This window comes from Emys orbicularis, chromosome 2, assembly GCF_028017835.1.
Source record: "Emys orbicularis isolate rEmyOrb1 chromosome 2, rEmyOrb1.hap1, whole genome shotgun sequence".
In the NCBI taxonomy this organism is placed as follows: Eukaryota; Metazoa; Chordata; order Testudines; family Emydidae; genus Emys; species Emys orbicularis.
This window is the reverse complement of record NC_088684.1, coordinates 243,851,376-243,875,443: the sequence shown is the minus strand read 5'-3', so window position 1 is coordinate 243,875,443 and position 24,068 is coordinate 243,851,376. Positions and strand designations below refer to the sequence as shown.

The 24,068-nt window shown below is 41.2% G+C and overlaps 1 protein-coding gene across 4 annotated transcripts in view; it reads right to left on the bottom strand.

Annotated features, from left to right (window-relative positions):
- Positions 1–24,068, bottom strand: part of DGKB (diacylglycerol kinase beta) — a 449,520-nt gene that overhangs the window by 365,417 nt on the left and 60,035 nt on the right. For all 4 annotated transcript variants that reach the window (XM_065397765.1, XM_065397766.1, XM_065397767.1 and 1 more), the window contains one exon: positions 5,972–6,125. In XM_065397765.1, coding sequence (XP_065253837.1) covers positions 5,972–6,125 — 154 coding nt within the window. The remainder of the gene's footprint in view (positions 1–5,971; positions 6,126–24,068) is intronic.

The following is a 24,068-nucleotide window of genomic DNA, read 5'->3' as shown; positions in this document are numbered from 1 at the left end:
TTACATGGGGATGAATTTTGAAGCATGAAAGGTAAAATATAACCTTGTATTCTGTCCAGAGAACTAAAAGGAACTAAAATACTGGATCCTATTCTGCACACAGACACATATCCCTCACTCCCACTGAAATCAGAGGGAACATGGCATCTGTATTGCAAAGTAGAATTTAGCCCATTGTCAAGTCAAAGGTATATGAAAGCAAAGGCATTTCTCAGTAAGTTGAGAAGAGCCAATGCTCATTTTCAGGGCAGCAGCTTGCCTGACATAAGGACCAGTTTCTCTTCAGGCCGCTAAGGGAGAATACAATTTATAAACAGATGTGATGGGGGCACTTGTAGAGAGCAACTCATCACACAACTGTCTCTGGCAACATTTGTCCATTATCCTCCCCTCTAGCTCCTACAAGTCTGCTCAGTTTCCAGATGAGTTTCAAATGCATTTGAAATATTTTCTCTACTTTTGCAAATCCCTGTCCTACACTAGTTACAAAACGTCTGGATAGCATAACATAAAATTATTCAAGTCCTTTGTGTGGACTTGTGCCTTTTGCAGCTTTTTACATTAAAATTTACAACCATCAAGTTATTTCACGTTGCATGTTACCTATTATAAATGCTGTTGCTATGTAAAATCATATATATCAGTCAGAGATTATGTAGTTTAATTGCAGTCCCAAATTACCCATAAATCTAATTGAGGTCAATGGAATTATCTAACTGAATGTTTTTTTCACCACAGCATTTGTATTAGGCATAATATCATTGACTTCACTGTGAGTTTGAACAGTATAACAGTCCCCTTGGCATCATATTGAATCCAAAAAACTTAACTCAATAGAGTGAGAATGAAATTGTCTCATAATGAGTGGATAATAAGGATTTTATTGAGAGAAAATGGTCTCATGATGCTAAAGACCTGAATGGTAGAGTAAAGGGGGAAATATTTTATATAGTACTGTTACAATAAAAACCACACACATACAATAAAAACAAGCTAAGGATACACTGGCAGAAATAATACTGAAATTCATTTCTTCTTACATCAGATAACACTGTTTTAAAAGAGGCTGTGTGTTTTAACGGGGGAGAGGAGGGAGGGAGTGTTGCAAAGTAAAGGAAATTCCATATGCACCATTCCAAGGCAGAAGTTAGTCAAATCTAAAATTGACCTAAAAAGGTCTATATCCTTTCCATTTATTCATTCATTCAGTGCTTAAACTGGGAAGATGCATGTTTCATGGGATAACAGACTCAAGAAAAAATAAATATATACATAAATAGAGCTGAGTTGCTAAGGGGCTCACCTCAAACACTGTTTTACCAAACCTGCTAATCCTAGATTATGATAAATACTCCACCACCACCACCTTTCACAGACCACTTTAAGCACAGCGTGTAGTGGTTTGAGATACATAACCATAGACAACACCAAATGTGATTAAAAATATTTTTAAATAAATTATTGTGAAATGAACAAATGTCGCTATCTAAAGATATGCAACTCCCCTCCCTCCCAACAAAACAAAAGAAAACAAGCAAATGAATACACAGATGATGCCTATTAAAAAGTCAGCCCCTACTAAATTGCTAAGACTGAACAGGAACAAGGTTGGGAGAGGCAATACATGTGGGGCTATGTGCCCCTCTCACCCAGAGGGTTGGCTTACTGCTTGGCTTGGACTGAGCATGCTCACGGGGACTGAGCATGCTCAGTAACACTGCTGAAGCTGGCTGCCCTCATTCTGCCCCCCCCCCCACCACCACCATCGGCAGGCACGGGCCATCTCTGTAGTATCTATGATACCACATGGTGATAACTATTTGGTAACTGTTGATTTTTAGTGGCTACTACCAAAGATGTATTTGCAGCTCACACTAGCCACTGTGAAAACATCAACAAAAAAATAAGCTTAATAGAAAAAGCAATGAAACTGTGCTTCAGACACATTATTGGCAATAGAAACTAACAGGGCAGCAGAAGAAACCCTATTCAGCTGAATATGTATAGCATCCAAAATGACTATTAAAGAAAATCATTTATAAAGGACAGATTTAGAAAAGCATAGTAGTAAAACAGTGAGCACTGTCATATTATGCACAATTATCATTGTAAAGTATAAGGCAAAAATCAGCATGTAAAGAATTATGCCTCTAAAGCTTTAGAAAACTTGGTAAATAAACACAAAATAATTGTATAAATAATAATAGCCTGAAAGCGTATTTTGAAATTGAAAAAAATATAATTTTAAATTGTTTAATAATTATTCTTATTTACTTGTAATACAGCAGCAACTAGAGGCCCCAATCAAGATTAGGGTCCTATTGTACTATGCACTGTATAAACACAATTAGAAAAAAACCCATCATCAAAGAGCTTACAATTTAAGTAGACAAGACGAAGGGAAGGAGGGGAAATAGCAGTAGAGAGAAGGGCAAGTCACTTCACTTCACAAGACTACATAGAATGCCAGTGGCAGAGTTGGGAATAGAACCTAGATGTGATGCCCTGTCGCTGGACCACAGTGCCTCTATTATAGGTCTTATTTTCAAATTATGCTACATATTTTTAATTCTCACACCCTACCCTTTCAAGGTACGTATTATCTCAATTTTACAACTTGAAAAACCTAGGTTGTTAAAGTCAATTTTTTAAAAAACGTCCATTAAATTTGGGTGTTTCAATTTCTGGGTGCCCTGCTTGGGAGACCAATGACCTGATTTTAGACGGATGTTCATCAGCAGCTCACAATGACTGAAAATTATGGTCCAAGTCAGTGTCGGAGCTGAGATTAGAATAAAGGCATTCTTACTCTTTTGCACAATCCACTAGATCATGCTCCCTATTGCTTGGCATGTTGAGCAGGTCTAGTTGACAAGGTGATTAAAATACTAACTGTTTTCAGCTACTTGTCTACACTAGCGCTGCTACTGGTGGAGCTTTATAAAAAGATAGCAATAAGGGAAGGTATCTCAGCGTATTCAATGCCTATGAAAGTATATGTATAAAATACTGTGTTTAAAATAAGCTGGTGATGGTAGTATAAAAATATTCTGTACAACCTAGGACAATAGAATAGTAACATGTATGTACAGAGTAATAGACATGAATGGCTATTAACTAAGCAATTATATCTTTAAAGCCAGAGATCATAAAGCAAAGAGGCAAAAACAACCACTGGAGATTAAAAAAAAGGTGAAAAATATTTTAGTCAGTGTATGTACAGTAGTGAACAAAGTATATTACCCACTATAGGAACTACCAAATAGGTAGATTTAACAAAAAACAAGTCAATCTCTGTAGGCAAGATATAAAAATTCCTTTCAAAACTCAATAATTGCTGCTGCTTACCAAGATAACTGTGGGTAAGTGGAAGTTGTTTCCTTGGTAATCAGCATGTTTGTTTTCTGATTCATTCCCTGATGCTAGAAACCGGCATTGTCCCAACCACACAGGAAGAAAGACCAGAGGCAATGGATGTGGTCTAATTAGGTTGCAACTGTATTCATTTAACATACTTGGGAATATGTGGCAATACATTGTACAATGCAGGTCATCATTTCCTTAATTGTTTCTATCTATTTGGGAAGTAGCTGTCAGCTCTCCTGCTTCACAACCTGGACCCAGCCAGCCCGTTTCTGGGACCCAACCACCCTGCCCTTGTATGAGGGATTAGGAGCCCCAACCCACCTTTTTTAGGCTTTCTTAGGGGGTGCCTCCCCCGAAATTCACTTCCAACTCCTATTTATCAGGGAACTGTAACCCCTCTGTAATGACTACCTGCACTGGGCACCTGCCACACCTGTTACCTACTAAGTTGCAACATCTTGACCTCACCTCCTTACCTAACTCACTAGGTCACCGACCTATTGTGGGAAAGACAAAAAAAACCCACTCTGGTTCAGTCAATCTGGTGGTCAGGTAAAAACTCCTTCTCTGTCCTCCCCAAAAAGGCAACTAGCACAAGCACAGGGAGGATCATAAAATCTGGTTCTACTCTGATCCCTGGGTGAGGAAAGGGTGATTCTGGTCAGTGATTGAGAGAGTTGCAGAATGCAGGGGTATAAATACCATCCCCTTTCCCAACGTGGGGATGGGTCAGTGCCTCTCCCTAGTCCAGCCACTTCCTGTTCCCCCCTTGTCTCCAGTCAGGTAAGTCTATCCCCCTTTCCCACTCCCTTGTAATCCAAGAGCAGTAGGAAGCCTTAAAGGTGTCCTGTCCTCTTTTCCTGACACCCAAAGAATCACCACATTTTATAGATTTCAGTGCCAGAAGGGACCATTATGATCATCTAGTCGGACATCCTTCAGAGCACCACACCTAAAATTTCACCAACTGGCTCAAGCACCAAGTCCAAAATTTCTGGATGAGCTAGAGAGTATCCTTTATAAAGACATCCAATCCCAAATTAAAGACTCCAAAGTGATAAAGATTCCACCACATCCCTAGGTAAGGAGTTCCAATGGTTAATTACCCTCACATTATTTCTAGTCTAAATTTATCTAGCTTCAGCTTCCAACCACTGGCTTTATTATGTCTTTGCGAGATTACAAAGTCCTCTATCAAAAAGTCTTTTCCCCTAGAGATATTTATAGACCATGACCAAGTCACCTCTTTATCTTCCATTGGATAAACAAAAGTTTGAGCTTCTTTAATCTCTGTAAGGCAGATTGTAAAGACCTCATATCATTCTTGTAGCTCCTTCCTGAACCTTTTCCAATTTGTCATCGTCCATTTTAAAATATGGACACCGGAACTGGACACAGCATTCCAGTAATGGTCTCACTAATGCCATATACTCCTTCCAGCCATTGAATCTCAATTGCTTCCACACTGGGGAATTTGTGATGTTAGAAACCTTGGATTATAACACCACTGTAAAAATCAGGCAGGAGCAAAAGGCTAATTACACAGTAGAAAACTGCTTACACAAGCATTCTGATAAGTATCAATGATGAGACTAAAAGGCACTTAAGACAGCATCATGCTAATGATTAAAATTATATAAACAGGCCCCAACCTTGCATACTCTTACACACATGTAACTTAACTCCCATGAGTAATCCTATTGATTTCAATAAGAATGTGAATAAGTAGTTTCAGGATTGGGGCACTTATTTCTTTTCTCCAAGCAGTTATAAGTTCTTAAAGTAATCACCATGTGCACTGAAATATCTCAGGCTTATTTTTACACTCAACCTAATTTTTCTTGCAAAGTTTAGTACAACTCTGTTTTTATTGGGGGTGGGAGTGGATGTTTGGTGTTTTGTTTTATTTATTATACTTTTTTGTTTTTATATATTTTTGAGATGCTCTATCCTCTCTGAGAACTCAATCATATTTAATAAAATTCTGCAAACTGGCAGAAAAACTTCAAACTACTCAATGAGGACAAGGGCCTTATGTTGCTTGAGGAAATGTGGCAGATAAACAGTAACTATAGCTATTTTAAATATCCAATGCAAAGGATGGGTAGGAGCAGCAGCACAACTAGTCAATTACAGAAGAGGGAGTAATTGCAAGGAAGCTTCAAAGCATCAAGCAGGAGTTGTGGGAACCTGCTACAGGAACAGTGATTTCCTAAGTGGTGTTTAAGTAGCACGGAAAATAGGCAGCAGTGCCACGTAAGATTAGAAATTGAATAGGTTTAATTTGGCAAAGTTAGTCCACTTGGTCCCTCGGCTGGATGGTGACTGTGGATTAATAAAGTGCAATTATTTAATTTCATTCCTCCTTCACAGCACAGCACAGCATTGAAAAAGAGGTTTAATGGAATACTTCCCCCAATTCTGCAAACACCTGATCACAACATGAGTCCAGGATAAAAGCACAAGTTCTATACACTGCCTAGAACTCTATACTTGTATGGCTCTTAGAAACAAATGTTACTGCTGTACTTTCAATTTCCCATGTAGATATTTTTCTTTAAAATAGATCAGTCTTCGTTAAATCGGTATTATTTTGATTACTTACCTCCTGGTAGGAGTTGGGGCTTGCTTTTTACTAAGGGGATACAATGGGAGATTTTGTTGCTGAATGATGTAAAGAGATGTTCACTGAAATCATCGGGCAGCTCGGCTTCCAGAAAGGTCTTCATGAACAGTCTGAAACCTTCTAAATCAATTGTCTAAAGTTTAAAAAAAATAAAAATAAAAACACCTTTAACTTCTGGCATTTCAGGATAAATCTAATATTAAATAAATTTTGGTTATTAGTTGAAATAGTAGAAAAACTTTAATAATATACATTTGTAAAATATGACAATCACACAGTTTTAACTCACATAACTACATTTTTTTATTAATGTTTCAAAAATTCACAGCCCTTAAAACTCCACCTACAGTATTTGGCCCTGATTCTTATTTACTCTAAGGCTCATTTCTACGAATCTGGTAAATTACATTCACTCCCACTTTATGGCCCCTTTACACTACCAGAATGCTGTAAAGGGGCCTCAGTGTAAATGAGAACTAACCCCTTTGTCTTGAGGACTTCCAATAGCAAAAATTTTCACATGTTGACTATATAGCATTATATAAACAAAAGTTTCCTTGTGTTTTTTGCCATTTAATTTAATTTGTTCTTGTATTCTACAGCAAAGTAAAATGGAGAGACTAATCAGCCCATATTCATGCTTTCATTTTGGTGATACAGTAATATCAGTTATTAAATGAACAGTAAAAGCTCACAATTACATTTTATCCTACTAAGTAATATAGAGTGACTCTGAGATTAAAGATGACATGGAACAGATCAAAAGATTTTGAGATATTACAATTACTGTGTCATAACTGTATACTTATCACTGGAGTTACAGTGTTAGGTCAGTGATAATATCAAAAAAGCAGTGTATCATTATTTCTTAAATTAATATAAAGGATAGATGATGTTGCCTACCTTTGTTTCTATTTCATAAATAAGGCTGCGAGTCTGTCACGGACATCACAGATTCCGTGACTTTCCAGGACCTCCGTGACTTCTACAGCGGCCGATGTGGCTGACCCGGAGGCCAACTGAGCAGCTCGGGCAGCCCCTGGACCAGCCGCATCGACTGCTGCAGGCGCATTCTCGAGCCACTGCACCCTCCCTCACCAGCAGCAGGGGAGTTTGGGTGTGGGAGGGGGCTCGGGGCTGGGGTAGAGGCACGGGACAGGGTGAGGGCTCTGGGCAGCACTTACTTCAGGGGGTTCCCCGGAAGCAGCAACATGTCCCTCCCTCAGCTCCTAGGCAGAGGCGTGGCCAGGCAGCTCTGCGCACTGCCTCTGCCCATAGACACCGCCCCTGCAACTCCCATTGGCCGCGATTCCCAGCCAATGGGAGCTGCGGAGCCAGGGCTTGGGGCAGGAGCAGCGCACGGAGCCCCTGGCTGCACCTCTGTCTAGAAGCTGAGGGAGGGACATATTGCCACTTCTGGGGACCCACACGGAGCTGGGTAGGGAGCCTGCCAGCCCCGCCAACACCCGCCAGCAGCAGCAGCAGGGGTCCTGGGCCACATGCTGTCACCCGCTCTCCAGCACCAACACCAACTTTTGTCCTCTTCAGTAAGTTTTTGTTGTGCACATTTTTCAACTCTGATTACCTTTTCCAGAGATGAAGAGATCTATGAAGCTTGAAATCTTGCTTTCTTCATCAGAAGTTGGTCCAAAAAAAAATTATTAGCTCACCCACGTTGTATCTCACATATCCTGGGAACAACACAGCTACACTAACTGCAAACAACTTATTCATACCTCTAATATGACTAAAGTCAACAGGACAAATAACTTAAGGACTTTTCACTAAAGTACTGAAGAATCAAGCTATATGTTTGTGTTGTACTTATGTTATATAATGTTACTTTAGTGCTGCAGAAGTCATATGTAAATAATGTAGCATCTGTGGTTTGCAAATCTACTAGCCCCCAAGTAAGTCCCTTCATCACATACTATATTGCTATACATCTGCCAGTAAGACATCCTGCCTCTCATTTCTGAAATAATAAAGGTATAAGCAGACACTGTTGTTTAAAATAAACCACTCTGTATAAATATTTTAAGCAGCAAGGTTCTAGATTTACTATGAACAAATTATGGTGAGCTTGAGGACTAAAATGTACTGCTGAGATGTGGCTATTAAGGATCATTGTTGAGATGTCAACTCCCACCTCCGACTGGCCCAAGATGCCAGCCTCCATTGCCAACTGTTAAATTTTCATATAAGCATCTTTGTGCTTTCTCCCATGTTGCCCCTCATGCTTGGGAGGCTGTGATCACAAGCACACCTGTATTCACACCCTGCACAATGTTGTAATAATCTTTGTATAAAATATGCCTTGTGAGGTATCATTTGAAAACTAATAACTTGCTGGTCAATAATACCATGGTGAAATGTATGTAGCAACATTATATGTAAAGTTATGAAATCCCCCTATATGATGTTATTAGCACACGTCCAAAACCACAAAGCCCTAGAACATAAAAACGGCCATAGTGGGTCAGACCAATGGTCCATCTAGCCCAGTATCCTGTCTTCCGACTGTGGCCAATGCCAGGTGTTTCAGAGGGAACGAACAGAACAGGTAATCATCAAGTGAACTATCTTCCCCAGTCACCCACTCCCAGCTTCTGGCAAAACAGATGCTAGGGACACTTTTGCCCAGGCAGAAGTTGTTAAACAGGTCTATCCTAAACAAAGAAATGTGTATTCATCCCAATTTACATATGAGTAGTAAACAGGGTCCATGAGACAGTAGGATGAGGAAATGGCAGGAAACAAAGCAAAATTTGCATCTCACCAAACACAGGTGGGAAGAAAGAGCATGACGCCTCCTTTACCACTTGACTTTTGCTTTGAGAGAGAAGCTTCAGAAGAATTTACTTCAAAGTTTGACTGGACAATAAGCGAGAGGGGCAGAGAACCCAGAGGTATCTCTATCTCTAAGAAGAGAAAGGCACCAGCACCTTTGGGCTTCTGGGGGTGAGAAAGGTCATCTTAATCAAAGCCTTGAACCAAAACTTGCTAGATTAAATTTTAGATTTTTAGATGCGTGTTTTCACTTTGATTTGCTGGTAACCATTTCTAACTTTATCTCATACTTGAATTCACTTAAAATCCTATCTTCTTGTGTTAAACTGTTTTATTTTTTTTAATCTAAGGCAATCCAGTGCTGTGTTTAAGCTAAACTGTTTGGTTACTCCAGTTAAAGTAGCAAACTGTTGAATATTGACTCTTTACAGGAGCAAGAAACCTTTAATATCTGAACTGTCCAGAAGAGGAATGGACAGTGAAGAACACACAATTTTGGGAAAATTTGGGACTGGGAGTATGTTGGGGTCATCCTGCAAATAGTAACCAAGGCTTGCGCAAGCCGTCATGTGACTGGTGTGTTGCTGGCTGGCTGCTGGACCTGGTCTGCAACTATACACAGACATTCAGGATGAGACCTGCATGCTGGTAGGCTGTTTGTGCATGGCCCAGGTTGGGAGCTACAACAGTAAAGCATTGTTAGGTACCCACGGTTGTGGGGCAGGCAGTGCCACAACCCCTCACAGACCTGGACTCTGCTCCAGAACGGGACAGAGGCGCTCCCTGTAAATATCAACAAAGCAGCTTCACCATCCTCCTTGAAATCCCTCCTCAAATGCCCTGCATAATGGGCCCCCTGCATAATGGGGCCCATGACAAGGGCTCCTAGGCACTATAACAACATCATCCCGGATGCATGATGTTATTAGCACATGTCCAAAGCCACAAAGCCCTAGAATATAAGAACGGCCATACTGGGTCAGACCAATGGTCCATCTAGCCCAGTATCCTGTCTTCCAACAGTGGCCAATGCCAGGTCAAAACTATTTCCAGGTAACATGAAAATAGTGCAATATAAAAGATACAATAAATAAGTATACATACATTAGGCTAGCACCTCAGTTCCAGCTGAGCTCAACTTGTCCCTGGAGCTTCCAGCAGCCTCCAGTGCAACAAAGAGGAATAGTGTAGGGACAGCTATGCCAGCTTTACAGCACTGAAGGACAACTGTACACTAGAGGAATCCTCAGGTAGGGATTTATGCATGGAAGCAGTGCAAATCAGATTTAATGAGGCCAAGAATCTGGCCCATATTATTTACAGTTGCAATAAGGCAGCAAGAAAATCATTACAAGAAAACTAAATTACACCGGACAATAAACATACACAAAGCTCCACCTTGATCCATGCCACATAATATGAAAATAAATTAAAAACTACGTTATATATTGCCCACATTTAAGCTAATTTGTCAGATACTTAAGACATGTGCAGTTGTAAGCCAGTTTATCCTCAATGCAAACATATAAGCTTTACACATCTTCATACCAGCATCTTCCAAAGACATTTATCATTACTACAGGTGATTTAAGACCAGCATCCAAACTTTAAATACAGATCTGTGCTTGTCTTGGAATCTTGTACATTCCTACGGTCAATTGAGAGATCTGTTCCTAAGATGTCAGATGCTATTTTCTGCGAAGACTATTTTTATTTGAGGACTAGTGGGCTGACAAATGTCACCTGCTCTCTTTTTTCTCCCTCACCAAACTCTAGGGATCCTCCTCCCACTGCGTGCCACCCCAACAGACGAGTGAATTGATAAAGTAGGAGTGTCAGACATACATAGGCACAATTTTCAATTTGTTCTTTTTCTCTAATGTTACTTCTTTCTCTTTTCTTCTAGCTCATCAACTGAACTACTGGTATGTAAAAAAACAACTGATAAAAAAATATTCTGTACTGAAATATTATGGGACAACATTTTCAAATGGAAAAGTAAACAGTGCACCCAAAAGTCAGTATGCAGCTGCTGTGCTTACAAAACTAATATTTGCAGACAACTTAGTATCTGATAGGTCTGTGAAACATTAGTGGAAGATTTTCCACAAACCTTTGCACTAACATTTCCATCATTTCCCTTCCTGTGATTTAAAGTACTGAACATTTCAAGGGCTCAATTCATTGTTCAGATACTGGCTTCTCTTATCCACTTCAAGCTCATAATTTCACAATTTCACCATTTTACAATTTCAAAAAAATCACAGAGACTTGACAATGTAGACATCTTTGAAAATTTTGACTTGTGAAGAGATGACAGGGAATTGAAAATACAAAGCACCATGTAGTCACACACATACATGCACACACAACATGATATACAAACATGCAGGAATGGAAGTGTCCATGGTTACATGTATTCTGGTTCCACTCACCAGAAGGGCACCAGAACTTGTATTAGATACTGTGCCCCCAAATTCCCTATGAAGCTGTCTAGCCAGGTGAAAGGGCCAAGCAAGAGCTATCAGAGCATCTATTGCAGCTGTCAGATATTTCTTTTAAGTGGAAGCAGACTGTGGTGCAAATGACAAGTTTTTTGGGGAACTACATAAGGGCTACCCTGAGTTCACTATGAAGGCTGAGATCAGACCTTGAAGGAAGTCCCTCCACAGGGATCCTGACAGAAAGCCTAATACGTGCAGAAAAGGCTACCCATGAGAAAGGTGGTGCTCTCATCCTTACCAACTTGCTTGAAGCTGGACAGGCCTCTGGTGATTGTAACCATGTGTTCTGAGTTGCTTGCTCATTTTGAATATATATTTGTTAAGAAAGCCAACTTTGTATAATACAGAACTATAAATTTAAAAGGGATGTTCGATTTCATAGGTATTAAAAATCCCTAGCCATTTTCAATCACATTCTCAAGTTACTGATGTGGTAAACAATTCCATTTTCCAGTTCTCTCTGAACAGTATATAAATTATTGATAAAATGATTTTCCCCTCCCTCTTTTTAAATCTGATGCGTCATTTTATTTTTACTTTATTTTAGTGCTTTCATAACACGAGAGGTTATATAAATAAATATGGAGAGGTAGCATGGTTATACAAAATAATAGGATGTTTCTTCATTATAAAAATTAGTTCAAGAAAAACATCCTTCTTACAAACCACAAGTTTATAAGGAGCAGCTCCTTTAGGATCCATACAGTCATTGGCTCCTCCTTCCTCATTTCTGTAGTACATCCTTCTCCAATAGTGAAGACAGAGAAATTAACACATCTTCGCCCATTAACTTCATCACTGGTACCTGCTTGAATATGTGTGGGTCTCTAAGGGCACAACTTCACTGGTAATGTTAAAGCGCTGCTGCAGTAGCGCTTTAACATGGCTTGTGTAATCGTGGCATAGCTCTCCCAGCACTCTAAAAAACCCGCCCCCATGAGGGGAATAGCTACCAGCAGTGGGAGCGCGGCTTGTCTGTTCCATTTTACTTTTGCTCCTCTCCATGTCTCACAGCACACGGAAGTGTAGAGCTCAGATACATTTATTGTTCCATTATATGAGGATTTATGCAAGTGACTCCAACTAGTATTAACAAGAGTTAGCCTGACAGAGACTCCTGCACTGAACAGATGCCACAAGGCTCTAATATTCATATAGCTTTAGCTATATCCGGATATTAAGCATACATAACTCCTCCTGACTTAAATGGGATTTCTACATGCAGAACAAGATATGGCCATTAGACAAATTTTGCACCCCTGTGGAATTTTTTTCTTTAATGACAAATAATAAGAGTTTTTGATCATGGCATATAACATTTAATATCTGACAGTTACACATTTGTACACAATAGGTAATTTTATTGGGGCTAAATGGATTTGCATTGGATCCAAACTGCCCCAGAGGGAGGTAAAATAACTCCTGGAGTTCTCCCGTTTGCTTGTTGTAGCATTTGGTGTAGGGACATGTAATGGCATGTCTACACTGAAAGAAAAAGTTGTGTTCTGTGTCAAGTTGTCTGATGACTGTGAGCACTAACCTCAGGGCAGACTTACAAATCAGGGCACAAATCCCAAAGTGGCTATGAGTTCTATACTTAGATTTCACCAACCAAGTATCAGGTGTGAACTCCTCAGCCACCACAACAGCCTTAACATGGAGTCATATGGACTCTTCTATCTTGCCACCCAGGCAAGCCTGCCTTTGTGATAAATGATCCCTTACACCAAAAATCACAACAATATTCAGGTTACTCCCATTCCTAAAGGACCAGTCACTTACCCCAGGTCAAGTTCACCCTAGATCTATCATCAAAGGCAACACTTGTAGCCAATCCTATATTAAACTAACTAAAGGTTTATTAACTGGGAAAAAGAAATGAGAGTTATTCACAAGGTTAAAGCAGGTAAGCATACACACTAACAAATGAATTGCAGTTTTAGGTTCCAAAAAGTAATAAAAGTTGTTGTAAAGCGCAAGCTCTATATGTCCTTTAGGACTAACTTACTTATGCTTAGAAACATTGCCCTCTCCAAACATACCCTATGAGGGAGAGGGCAGAGGAGAAACTTGTTAGTTGTCTTTTGCTCCCCCAAGCACAAAAGCTACTATTGTGGGTGGGCTGCAGAAAAGGCTGGACAATAAGGTCCCTCACTCTTCACCAACTCACTGTCCTTGTAAAGGGGATTAGTACAATCTAGTGCTTCAGAATTCATCTTTAACACAAATAATTTTTAAAATATCATCATACTCCCTTGGTTGTTTCTTTTTTCAAAACTGTATGTAGTATTTCAACATAAGCCCCTTTGTATCCATTGTCATGTAAATGGAAAACGGAAGTCATTACACATTCCATCCCATTTTCATGAAATATACGTTTATTTCAGTAAATAAGATAATTCCAAGTACTGTATAATTAGGACAACGATGTTAAAATACAATTTTCAGTTAAGTGCTTGTTTAATTATACATTAACCTGCCTGTTCTCCAGTTGACGCCAAGCACATACAATATAATTGGTATTAACCTAGTGATGGTGATAGCATTTTTTTTAAACAGTATATGGGTCCAATACTTGAAAAATGTTGTGATGTCACAGGACAAGACTTTGCAGGGTCTTTGTGCACTACTATGCACAGACTTAGTATTCTCAGAAGTACACGTTAGTAAAGCTGGAGCACTAGTCACAGCTGTAGTTAAGATTGCCTAAGCATTTCCAATATAAGCCCAATTTTTAAATCATTCTTAAATTTCCACTTTGGGCACAGCCTAGGTCTGGAAAAGATGCAAAAGTTATTCTATGGTTTTGGAGTATGAAGAGAGCTAATAAAATAGACAATACCCATTAAATCAGAAGTTGAAAGTATTTTTTTGTTTGTTTTTGTTTTTTTTAAACTGTTCTAGTATGGAAATGGATAGGGATAGAAAGTGGAAATTTATTATGGAAATTGCCCTTACTGAGGGTTGCATTTGAGTATTGGGGTGAATGTGTTCTCCTAGCATTTCCTGAATTAAATATTTAGGGTGGTTTTTTTTAAATAAAATTATGGAATATATTTAAAAGGTTTTAGCTACAAATGTAAATGTCATTATCTACCACATAAGTAGAAACCAAATTCTGGCCATTGTGGTGCAGGTGTTAGCACAGCAAAATCAGAGTTAGTGTATGCCCATACATAGACTGCTCCTTGCATATTTGAGCACTGCTCCTTGGGAACAGTCTATGTATGGGCACACAATAATTGTGATTTTGCTGAGTTAATATGCACCAAAATGAGCTAGAATTGGATTCCTATTATGTGGCAGATAATGACATTGGCATTTGTAACTAAAAATATTTTGAATATATTCCTGCTGGGAACATAAATCACATATACAGGATAAGATGTACAATTGCCATTACCACACCAATGCACAGACCACACACACACACCGATGTCGTCACTCTAGGAGCACACGCAGAGTGACATGTCTGCTGGTTTTGCTGGTGTCAGATAATGTATTAGAAACTCTGGCTCATAAGTTCCCTCTGCAGAGGTGTTTTCTATTACATGCCCATGCAAATATAGCTGCCAGAATTTTGGCCTGTGTGTTTCCAAATAAAAAAAATAAATACTGGTTACCTGCCTTTTATAACTGTTGTTCTTCGAGATGTGTTGATCATGTCGATTCCATTCTAGGTGTGTGTGCACCCACGTGCACAGTTGTCGGAGACTTTTGCCTCAGCAGTATCCATAGGGTCGGCTATGGTGCTCCTTTGAGTGCCGTGCTCACGTACTGGTATATTAGGTGCCACCGACCTCCTTCTTGCCGGCAACTCCAACAGAGAGGTAGGAGGGCAGGTAATGGAATGGACATGAGCAACAAATCTTGAAGAACAATAGTTACAAAAGGTAGGTAACTGTTTCTTCTTCGAGTTCTTGCTCATATCATATTTGAAGTGCCTGGGGAAGTCACTTCTATTCTAGGTGACTCACAACCAGTATCCTCGGAGGTGGGCTCGGAGTCCAAAGTCTAATGGCTTGCAGTACTGCTCTACCGAAGCCAGCATTGTCCCGGGCCTGCTGAGTAAGAGCATAATGGGACGTGAACATATGGACGGACGACCAGGTGGCCACCCTACAGATGTCCTGGACAGGCACTTGGGCCAGGAAAGCTGCTGAAGACACCTGGGTCCTGGTCAAGTGGGCGGTTACAATTGTCGGAGGTGGTACCTTCGCCTGATCATAGCAGCAGTGAATGCAGGCAGTAATCCAAGAAGAAATTCTTTGAGTGGACACTGGAAGAACTTTTATTCTGTTGGCCACCGTGATGAACAATTGCCTCAACTTGTGGAATAGCTTTGTTCTTTCAATGTAGAAGGCTAACGCCTTCCTGACATCTAGGGAATGCAGCCAACGCTCCTCCGCCGACTTATGTGGCTTTGGAAAAAAGACAGGTAAGTAAATGTCCTGGCCCGTATGAAACTGTGAAACCACCTTGGGCAGGAATGCCAGGTGTGACCGCAGCTGGACCTTGTCTTTGTAAAAGACCGTATCGGATGGTTCCGAGGTGAGCGCCCTAATCTCAGAGACCTGGTGGGTAGATGTTACTGTAACCAGGAATGCAACCCTTCAGGACAGGAGAAGGAGACAGCAGGAAGCCAGAGGCTCGAAGGGGGGGTCCCGTGAGCTGTGACAGCATGAGATTCAGGTCCCATGGAGGAACGGGATCCTCCATGTGTGGGTAAAGGTGCTCGAGGCCCTTAAGAAACCTAGCAGTCATATCCTGAGCGAAAACCAACCTACCCTCAAACGGCGGATGGAAGGTCTAGATAGCAGCTAAGTGGACCTGGATAGACGAAAGGGATAGGCCTTGGAGTTTGAGATGTAGAAGGTAGTCCAGGATTAACTGCAGCGAGGCTCACTCTGGCTGAATGCCTTTATCTGAGGTCCAGCAGGCGAACCGCTTCCATTTGGCCAGGTAGATTGCTCTGGTGGAGGGCTTTCTGCTGCCCAACAGAACTTGTTGGACACCGGCCGAGCACTGCTGCTCCTCCGCATTTAACCACGCAGTAGCCAAGCCCGTGAGGTGAAGTGCCGCCAGGTTTGGACTGCTGTGGTTCTGGGACAGCAGGTCCAGCCTGAGCGATTGCTGCAATGGAGCAGCCACCAAGAGGTTCAGAACTGTGCCGAACCAGTGCTGGTGCGGCCAAGCTATTGCTATGAGGATCACTTTCACCTTGTCCTGCTTGATCTTCATGAGGACCCTGTGGATCAATGGTATTGGGGAAGAAGGCGTACAACAGAGCCCCTGACCATGGAAGCAGAAAGGCGTTCCACAGGAGGAGGGCCCTCAAGCGGATATCCTGCTCCTTTTGCGTTCTAGGGTGAAAGTTTTTACAGATTCCACACTTGTCCTTTCTGTGTGACTTCCCCAGGCACTTCAAATAGCTGTCGTGGGGGGGGGTCACTAATAGGCATCGGCCTGCTGCATGACAAGCATGGTTTGGAGTGGGATATGCCCTGCTCCGGGGCGAAGTTCCAGCCGGGACTCTAACTGCAAAACTAACCTAACACTTAACTTAATCGCTAACTAAGTACCTACAAACTATATACAAAGAAGATAGACAATGGCTGTAAAGAACCACTAATGCTCTTGCGATGGAAGACTAGGAGCTCCAACAAACCATCATAGGTGGTAAGAAGGAACTGAGAGGGCGTAGGGTTGGCAGTGCCTAATATACCGATGCACGAGTGCGGCACTCAAGGGGGCTCCGCAGCTGACCCTATGGATAACGCTAAAGAAAAAGTCTCCAACAACGGTGCACATGGGTGCAAACACACCTAGAATGGAATTGACATGAGCAAGCACTCGAAGAAGAACAAAGCTTCATAATGTTTAACGTAAATGGTTTGTCTCCTCAGAGAAGTCAATTCAACAGGATACACTAGCGTAGGATGGAAAAATCTTCATAGTTCCAGTGATTCAGGGTTCTGAGGACTAGTCACACCGCAACCCTATGCCTGAATTATGTTTATGCAAAAAAGCGTCATTGCATGAAATCATGCATTACAATAACATGAGAAATGAGAAAGTAACAAATGATATAGATTATAAAATCTGATTTAAGTGGTGCTGGTTTAAATCTGGAGTTACCTAATCAACCTCTGTGGATTTACAACATGATCTGCTTAATTCAGAGAAGAATCTGGCCAGTAGTAATTATTATTTATAGTTTTCAGTAGGAAAGTTAGCATTGCTACACTAATACACGACTTAATTAATCCATCCCCAACGAACAGCGGTAGCTATGTCAGTGGGAGAACCTTATTCACACCCCTGAGTGACATAAGTTATACCAACGTAAGTGGTAGTGTAGACATAGCCTAAGTGTTAACACAAATATAATTATCATGTGCATACATAAAGGGGAGAACAGACTGTTTGCCATGGAGACAGCTGGAAATTACAATTACCATGGAGGATTGGGAAAGGGGGATATATACGGTTTTAGAATAACTGTATGAATGAAAGGGATTAAGCTGATAACTGCGGAAGCTCAGACTGTTTCAAACCATTCCCCTGCCTGTGAAGACAGTGCCAAAATCCAGTGATAGCTTGAGTTTGGATAATTTTTTATTTCATTTCATTTTGATAAAATTCTTGAAAAATTTCATATTATAAAAGTATGTTATTACAGCCATATTACCTTGCAAACTAACTGTAATGAAATTTCCTTTACAGTGAAACCTGCATAGATGCTCCAAATTTTTCAGCCTTTTTCAGTGACAGATTTGCTACCTCTGATTTTTAATGAAAAATAAATATACAAATAAGGTATGTGAATAGTTATATTTCTTCCTCATGCCTTGAAAATTGCTAAGAGTTACAAGTTGGCAAATCACCTTCAGTATTTCATCTTGTGAGTGATTGATTTTCTGGGAGCTTTAAGTACTGTGGGCCCAAATTACCGTTGTCCTGCACCTTATATGGTAATTTATACCAGTGCAAAGTGAGCGTAAAATGTTACCACTTTGATTTGGCAGTAATTTACATCCACTTTGCACTAGTGTAAAACAATGTACAAGGTGTAGGGCAGTGATGAATCTGGCCCTTTACCCCCTTGCTTTGGTTCCCTTCACATTCAGAAATATATCCACTTCAAATCAGTGGAGCTATGTTAATCTGATCCAACTAGGGTTGTGCTTTTTATGATATTTTCTAAGACAAATGATTGTATTTGAAATAGATAGGGGTGGCTTACAAGGTCAGTGTGAAAGATATGAGTGATGGCATCTGCCCAATAGTGATGTTCCGGGGTGATGCCAGAAAAGATGATTTCTGGTTTGTGTTACTAAAAAGGGCCCCAGGTCACATCCAATGGTTGGCCAATGACTGTAAGTATTATGATTGGAGGGAGTGTTTTCCGTATGTTGTTTTACTGGGGAAATACTTAAGTATCACCCACATACCATTGCACAAGTGCAGAACTGCAGCACAAAGCCATCATCATGAAAACAGAAAGGGATGGAATATATTGTACAATAGAATGAAAAATAGAAAAGCAACAATTAAATATATATTGGGAAAATATTTTAACCAGTATTTCCTAATGCAACCTGAATAAACCTTAATTCAATTAAATTAATTTAGAGATTCTACCAAAGTCTGGTCACTACCTGTAATTTCACGGATAATATCCATTAGAGGAAAATACAATAGGCCTACCATGTATCTGAACAGAAAATACAGAGGGTTGTAGAATTGCCTACAAGCACCGAACAGTGCTTTTTCAGCCAACATATATAAATGGATATAAACCAGACATCATAATACAGTACCAGAGAAGCATCTGTTTAGTGTCTCCAGCTTTCTCATTTTATAGAAGAAATGTTTCAAAATTAGGGATGGATTTTTCTAAAGAATGCAAATTTATGAAACTATGAGGCAGAATGAGAAAAAAAATTCCCCTGATGACATCTTCCAACCATTCCCAAAAGCATTCTAAAAAAAATTATAATAATTGTATCATAATCTTGCAAGATGTTCATGTTCTCTAAAAATACTAAAGTTTTCTTCATTTATTATTAGTAAGAAATAAACAATGCTGCAGGATAGGAGAAAAATATCAGTAATATCTTACAAGTACAAAAGGGTATGTCAGAGGCTCCTTACAAACACATATAATGTGACAGTATTTGACACGTATTATCTGTCACAGTTCAGGGCAACTGCACCTGTATTCCTCTTCTATAGTCCAGAAGAGCACCCACTCTAGGCTCCTGGCTCTGACCTCAAACGTCACCTCTTTTGCGCAGAGACCCTCATCTCTCCCCCTTCTGACTGGGGTATTTCCAGGATGAACAGTTCCCTGTCTACATGGTGATAACCTCTAGCAAGGCAAAATGCCTAAATGGCCACCATCTGCACAGTCCTTTTTCTTCAGAGATTAACAACAGTGTATTTGCCAGCAGTTAAGTTACCACACAGCCCTTTATAAGCGAACACATTTATTCTTAAGGTGAGGCATTACAAAGAACACACATTAAAAACAATAAGAGAACCTACATACATACTTAAAAGCCTGTCAGGGATCACCCCCTCACTCCAACAAGGTTGATTAATCCTTCAAACCCCAGCACAAGGGTTTTCTCCTGTGGCCACATATTCATCACAGCTTCAGCTCAGAACAGGCACCCTTATGACTCTGTGAGTCACTCTTTTATCCTGTTTGGGTCTTTGAAGCCACCATGAATAGGTAATCAGCCAAACAAAGGTCCTCCACCCTCAGGGTGAAGCTTCAAAAAGCTCAGTTCTTGCATAACTAGGGGAGATTCATTTGCATTCACGTCCCCTAGAGGTTTTCTGGGAAACCAACTTAATTTTAAGAGTTCACTCTTGGTTTAGGCCACTGTTCAAGCCCATTGTTCAAGAGATTCCTCTGAAGCTCAGAACACTTCCCAACATTTACATCAGCCAAGTATTTTAGATAAATTACATATACTCCACCAAAGAAGTAGATCGCATCATGGAACAGGCCCCCCCCAATTACGCCAAGAGAACTTTCTTCAATACAGAAATAACCCTTCCCCCCTCCGACTGCACACCCCTACTTGTCACCTATCACCCCACACCGAAATCCATATAGGGTATCAAACAGCTACAACCCATACACAATAGGGACCCCTTTCTGAAAGAAATCTTTCCCGAACCCCCTCTTCTGGCCTTCAAACAATCCCCCCAAACTTTCCAAGCTCATCATCACAAACAAGCTCCCTACAGATGAAGACACATTGATTCAAAGCGGCACCAGACCTGCCAGAGCAACAAATGCAAAACCTGTAGATATATCTCCACTGATACTATGATTAAAAAAAACCAACATCCCACAACACAATTTTCAAAAGCCATGGGTCTTACAAGTGCCTGTCATAACCATAGGCACCGACTCTGTGGGTGCTCCGGGGCTGAAGCACCCATGGGGAAAAATTGGTGGGTGCTCTGTACCCACCGGCAGCTCCCCAGCCCCCTGCCCCAGCTCACCTCCGCCTCCTCCCCTGAGCGCGCCGCATCCTGCTTCTCCCCCTAGCTCCCAGCACTTCCCACCGCAAAACAGCTGTTTCGCGGCAGCAAGCACTGGGAAGGAGGAGGGATAAGGGGGAATGCGGGACTCTCGGGGAAGAGGCGGAGCCGGGGCGGGGATTTGGGGAAGGGGTCAAATAGGGGCGGGGAGGGGACGGAGACTTTGGGGAAGGGATTGGAATGGCGGTGGGGCAGGGGTGAAGTCTGGCCGGGGGGGGGGGGGGGGGGCGCGAGCACCCTCCAGCATCGGGAAAAGTTGATGCCTATGGTCATAACCTGTGGTGTACCTCATCCTGTGCACTAAATGCCCCAGTAACAACTACGTGGGTGAAACCAGACAATCACTACACTCTCAAATTTCACACAGGAAAATGATAAAAGACAAAAACACACCACATCACCTGTCAGTGAACACTTTCTACAAAGCGATCACTCTATAACTGACCATCAATCCTTATACTCAAAGGAAACCAGCAGAACACTTTCAAAAGACGAGCCTGGGAGCTTAAATTCATAACTTTGCTAGACACTAAGGCCAGGTCTACACTACCGCGGTAGTTCGACAGCTGGCAATCGAAGTTCCGGGTTCGATTTATCGCGTCTGGTCTGGACGCGATAAATCGATCCCGGAAGCGCTCGCCGTCGACTGCGGTACTCCAGCTCGGCGAGAGGAGTACCGCGGAGTCGACGGGGAGCCTGCCTGCCGCGTGTGGACCGCGTCTGAACCGCGGTAAGTTCGAACTAAGGTATGTCGACTTCAGCTATGTTATTCACGTAGCTGAAGTTGCGTACCTTAGTTCGAATTTGGGGGTTAGTGTAGACCAGGCCTAAAAAATCATGAACTGAATAGAGACACCAGATTTATGACTTATTACAACAATCTATAATCCACTAACAACACCACCCCCCGCCCCCAGCTGCCTTCTTCCTCCAATTCCTTTCCTCTGTGATTGGGGAGGTATTAACAGGCCACTTCACCTTGAATGGTCCCTTGAATATGTGTTAACTGCTTATGCTCAACAATCTGCTCTACTTTGTATTTAGCTGGGACACTCTGGGTATGTCTACATAGCAAAGAAAAACCCACAGCTGGCCCATGCCAGCTGACTTGGGCTCGCGGGACTCAGGCTGAGGGGCTGTTTCACTGCACTGACTTTTGGGCTTGGCCTGGAACCTGGGCTCTAGAACCCTGCGAGGTGGGAGGGTCTCAGAGCTCAGGCTGCAGCCCAAGCCCGGAAATAATAAATAAAATAAACCCTACCCAGGAATGAAACAGCCCCGAAGCCCAAACCCACAAGCCTAAGTCACCTGGCCTCGGCCAGCTGCGTTGTCTTGTTGCTGCGTAGACATACCCTCTGTGTACATTTCCCAGCCCCAAAGAAGAGCTCTGTGTAAGCTCAAAATCTTGTCTCTCTCATGAACAGAAGTTGGTCTAATAAAAGGTATTACCTGACCCATCATCTCTCATAGAATTCCACAATAACACAAACATTTACATTTTTAATACAATCAACTCCTAAAATATTTAAACTCAATTCAATAAGGTTTGACTGAATTAAATAAAGTTTGTCCAGTATCTCTCACGGTATCATTTTTGTCATAATTATCAAATTGTCAAAATTACCATAATTATCACAGTACCATTCTTGCCTAACCCCCTAACTCTTGTTATGTATGTATGACAAATGTCCAACGGTGTACAACATGTACTACACATCACTGGACATCGGCAATACCAGGAGGGATGAGCCGGAGTGCCAATGAGAAGTGCAATCAGGAAAGTAACAAATACTTTCGTCATGGATTGTATTTTCTAAATGGACAACCAACCTAATTCTCAATTATTGAGGGACAATCTCTACTCATTGATATATTTTGCTTTCCACAATCAAATCTCCATACAACTTTTCATGTGTGATGTAACCAAGTATTCGGATTGTAATATCTAAACTGTACTGTTAAATCTATTCACCTAAATTTGGATTATCCTGTACCTTGGAGTGAAAGCAATGGCATTTTGCAAACATCAATAACTCCAATGAAACTGCTGCAGTCATCAGTTAAGTATTTTTAAACAATAATACTATTATAACAATAATAACAACAATACCCCTTTATGCCATGGTGACCATATAGTGTCTTTCTAGTGCATTCTGCCACAAATTATTCTGTATTGTTTAAAAGTTAATTGTCATTTCTTTTATTTATTATAGCTGGCCACTCTTCAGCTGTATCACCCCTGAGATGGTAAAGATTTGATCAGTACAAAAGGTCTGTCTGAAGCAAATGTATGGGCAATTGAAGATAGTGTCATGACACTCCAGCCTTTGGATGTTTGATACATTCTTTTCTGTATGCTCAAATGTAAATAGATTTAATCCAACAGACACCACATGCAAACATCATTCACGTGCTTGTCCTGCCAAAGCTTGCTTGTCCTGCTGGGACGGTATCATTCTTTTTCCACCCTGTACTCCCTTATGACTACCTCCTGTGCTGGTATCTGGGGAAGGCGGGGGAAGGACAAGAGAAATCTAAAGTGTATCTATTCAGGGCAGGTGTGCTTTAGCCTATAAAGGATTTTGTTACAGTAGAACCTCAGAGTTACGAACTGTCCAGTCAACCACACACCTCATTTGGAACTGGAAGTATGCAATCAGGCAGCAGCAGAGACACACACACAAAGGCAAATACGGTACAGTACTGTGTTAAACATAAACTACTACAAAAATTAAGGGAAAGCAGCATTTTACTTCTGCATAGTAAAGTTTGAAAGCTGTATTAAGTCAATGTTCAGTTGTAAACTTTTGAAAAAACAACCATAATGTTTTGTTCAGCATTACAAACATTTCAGAGTTACGAACAACGTCTATTCCCAAGGTGTTCGTAACTCTAAGGGCATGGCTACGCTGGAAACTTCAAAGCGCTGCCGCGGGAGAAGTGTGAGTGTGGTCGTGCGTGAGCGCTGGGAGAGAGCTCTCCCAGCGCTCCTGGTAATCCACCACCACGAGGGGATTAGCTCCCAGCGCTCAGAGCCTGTTTACACTAGCGCTTTAAAGCGCTCAGACTTGCTGCGCTCAGGGGGGTGATTTTTCACCCCCCCGAACCAGCAAGTTAGAGCGCTATAAAATGTAAGTGTAGACAAGCCCTAAGGTTCTACTGTATTAGTAAAATAATTTCTAGCTATATAGTATGAAGAGCTATACAGTATGGAATCA